This window comes from Halyomorpha halys, unplaced genomic scaffold, assembly GCF_000696795.3.
Source record: "Halyomorpha halys isolate HHAL.00 unplaced genomic scaffold, Hhal_1.1 Scaffold26.1, whole genome shotgun sequence".
NCBI classification, from domain to species: domain Eukaryota; kingdom Metazoa; phylum Arthropoda; class Insecta; order Hemiptera; family Pentatomidae; genus Halyomorpha; species Halyomorpha halys.
In genome coordinates this window covers 525248-528711 of record NW_027115055.1, presented here as the reverse complement: position 1 = coordinate 528711, position 3464 = coordinate 525248, and the positions used below count along the sequence as shown (strand labels likewise).

The following is a 3464-nucleotide window of genomic DNA, read 5'->3' as shown; positions in this document are numbered from 1 at the left end:
GCATTTTGCGTTGTTGAGTCAAATAAAACAATCTTAATAGAACCTTTATCCAGTGATAAATGATATGAAATGTGGAGGGGATGTACAATTCCCTCGATAACTGAGGCCATCCGTAGGCAAACTGTGTGAATGACTCATCTGATAAGAAAAGAAGGTTTACTATTTATTCATGTATAAATTAACTAAATGAAAATAGTAACATGAACATTTTAAAATATTAAATTATCCAGATAACTCACCAAACCCATACTGCTTGTTTGTTTTTGTTGCTCTAGCAGCGTCTTTTGCAGCTTCAAGTCCAATTAAGTGTTGATATTTTTCTTGATAATTTGAATTAGGAGTGAACTTTTCATTTTTTCTTTTAGAGGCTTCAATCTGCTCTTCCCTTTCAAGTTCCCTCTAAATCAATTTAGTTTTTTTGTTTTGATGATTGTAATTTCATACATATAAATAGATGAAAAAAATATTCATACATAGAGCTAATAACTAATTTAAAAACATAATGATTATAAATAAAACACTTAACTTATGAAAATTTTCATACAAAAAGGGTTAGAGCAAAATTCAGAGAGGAATATTATGTTGGAAATGTACAAAACTTTTAAAGAACCAAAATGGATCATATGAATCAGGAATCAGGTTGCCATCAGAGACACCAACCAGTACATTATAAATATATTACGAATCACCATTAAAATTAATCTAAAGAATTCTTACTTTCATATGTTGGATAACAGTAAAAGTTCCATAAAATATAAATAGAATATATTTTTGTTTTCATCAAATATATTTAAAAAATATTAAATCATCCAGTGAAATAAATTATTAAAAATAGATACCCTCAGAGCAATTTCTTGTTCTTTTTCTTTACTCCACTCTTCTCCATTCCTTAATACTGCTAATTCATCTTCAGAGGGTGGATACTCTTTCTTGAATATCATAATATACCTTAATTAAAAAGATTAAAACAAAACAAATAAGCAAAGATAACTTTATCATAAAATAAACTAAACATAACATGTAAAAAGAAGTAGAAAAAATACTGCTGTTGAATTCAAAATTTAAAAAAGAGATATAGATTAAAAACTTAAATTACTATCAAAAAATGCTGCAAACAGATATAAATAAATATTGTGTACTAATGAAATAATTTACCTGTCGATGCCATCTTTTCCAAAAGAATGTGCAGTTAGTCCAGATTCTTCAGCTACTTCATGTCTACAATACACAATAATTATAATCAGAAATTAAAATTTTAAAAGTCAAAAAATCTCAAATAATCCATAAAATTTATATTGAAAGATTAATAGTTGACTGTATATAATATATTGTAGGAAGATACTCTGGGTGGTGATCAATAAAGGTACTAAACAGTAAAGATTAACTCTCTTGGCTTCATCAGAGCTAAACGTGGACAAGAAAAAAACATTAAAAATAGGATAAAACAATATAATATACATAGAAAGAGTGCAAATATAAATATATTGGGTTGTAAAATAAGTTTATAATGTTTTTAAATATTTCAATTTAATCCTCACTGTATTTATAAAATCATGTTTACTTAGTCAATAATGTTTGCATATTCTAAAAAAGGATTAGTTAAGATGCTTTTATGCATCAGTTTCAACCGAGATTCCTTATCTTAAAATGGTATTTTGCTTGCTCAAAATGGAAGAGAAAAATATTCATTTGCGTCATTTAATGATTTTTTATTTCCAAAAAGGAAAATCCGTTGCACAGATGGTTAACAAAATTTTCAATGTGTATGGCGATGATGCCTTAGGAGAAAGCACTGTCCATCAGTAAACAGTTCACAACCGGAAATTTTGACTTGGCTCAAGTCGTCCTTCAACTGTCAATGTCCCTCACTCTACGACACCGATATCGGGTTCCCTACAATTTGACGGAAAATAATTTATTGGACCGCATATCCATTAGGGATTCTCTCCTGGAACGCAATGATAATGATCCATTTTTAAAGAGGTTGATAACTGGAGATGAAAATTGGGTCCTGTACAATAATATTGTGAGGAAAAAGTCCAAGAGAAAACTAAATGACCCGCCGTTAATGATTCCAAAAGCAGGAAAACATCCAAAATAGGTTATGCTGTGCATTTGGTGGATTGGAAAGGTAAGGTGTTCTTTATTTTGAGCTCCTTCCACCCAACCAAACCATTAATTCTACAGTATACTGTGCCTATATGAAACAATTAAAGCCAGTGGTTGAGTAAAAGCATCCAGTATTGGCAATCTCAAAGGCATAGTTTTCCATCAGGATAACGCCCATCCTCATGTGTCTTTCAAGACCCGGCAGAAATTATTAGAGTTTGGCTGGGATATGATCCTCCTCCCACCCTATTCACCAGATCTTGCCTCAACAGATTTTCACTTATTTCGGGCCCTTCAAAACTCTCTTAACGGGAAACACTTTAATTTGCTTGAGGACTGCAAACCGTGCATAGAGTTCATTGTGCAAAAATCTGAGATGTTCTGGGAGGACGGAATTAAAAAATCACTGAAAGATGAGAACATGTAATAGATTAAAATGGGTCGTATATAATTGATTATTTATATATATCATATATACCAAGAAAAAGATAATTTTTACTATTTTGTACCTTTATTGACTGCCACTTGGACTATCTTTCTACGACAGTAATTTAAAGTATAAAATAAAAATAGGTAATAAATATCAAACTATATGTCTTTTTCAAAAGCTCAATTATATAATATATTATAAGATATTAACGCAAGAACTTCTTTATTTTCCTCTAATGCCATAACTTGCTTCAAAGAGCCTCAATCCAGTTCAGCCACTCCTCTTGGCCTCAATTTAACTCCATCTTCTGGTTGAGGGATTTGCCTCATTACCTCCATTCCTCTCTATATAATTTGTATGTAACTCTATGATGTCCTATTTGTCTCCTCCCAGTGGGTCAAGCTTCCAATACTTTTACAGGGTAAATGTTCTCATTTATGCGGCAGACATGCCGAAGCCATTTGAGGAGTCGACTTTCGAGAGGATATGAGTTGAGGAACTTCCAACTGCTCTCTTACACTCACATTTCTAATGCATCCCTTCAAGTTTTAAAACAGATCTATGGAGAAACCTCATTTCTGGTGCTGTTAAACGAATGGTATACCTGTCCAACATGGTCCAGGTATCTCTGCCATGAGTGAATTTAGGCAAGTAGATGGACATAAACTTGAAGAACAAAAAAGGAAAAATAATTTTGTATTTGAGTTTGTATGAAACAAGCACATTCATTAATTACATTCTAAAAGTTTTCATCTTCAATCAAAAAAATGTTTATCAAAATTTAACGAGAGAAATACTTTATTCATCTGCCCAAATACATTGGGTTGCTACATCACACAGCATACTAATCAATCCGTAATTGGACATATATAAATTACATATAGTTACATGGTATAATAAAATAGAAAGAAAACAGTTTTTTTCC

General features: G+C 31.2%; 1 protein-coding gene across 1 annotated transcript in view; it reads right to left on the bottom strand.

Annotated features, from left to right (window-relative positions):
* Positions 1-3464, bottom strand: part of LOC106683307 (sperm-associated antigen 7 homolog) — a 10759-nt gene that overhangs the window by 1534 nt on the left and 5761 nt on the right. Inside the window, exons 4-6 of the mRNA XM_014424683.3 lie at positions 1156-1218; positions 840-948; positions 240-399 (exon numbers count right to left, since the gene is read on the bottom strand). Coding sequence (XP_014280169.1) covers positions 240-399; positions 840-948; positions 1156-1218 — 332 coding nt within the window. The remainder of the gene's footprint in view (positions 1-239; positions 400-839; positions 949-1155; positions 1219-3464) is intronic.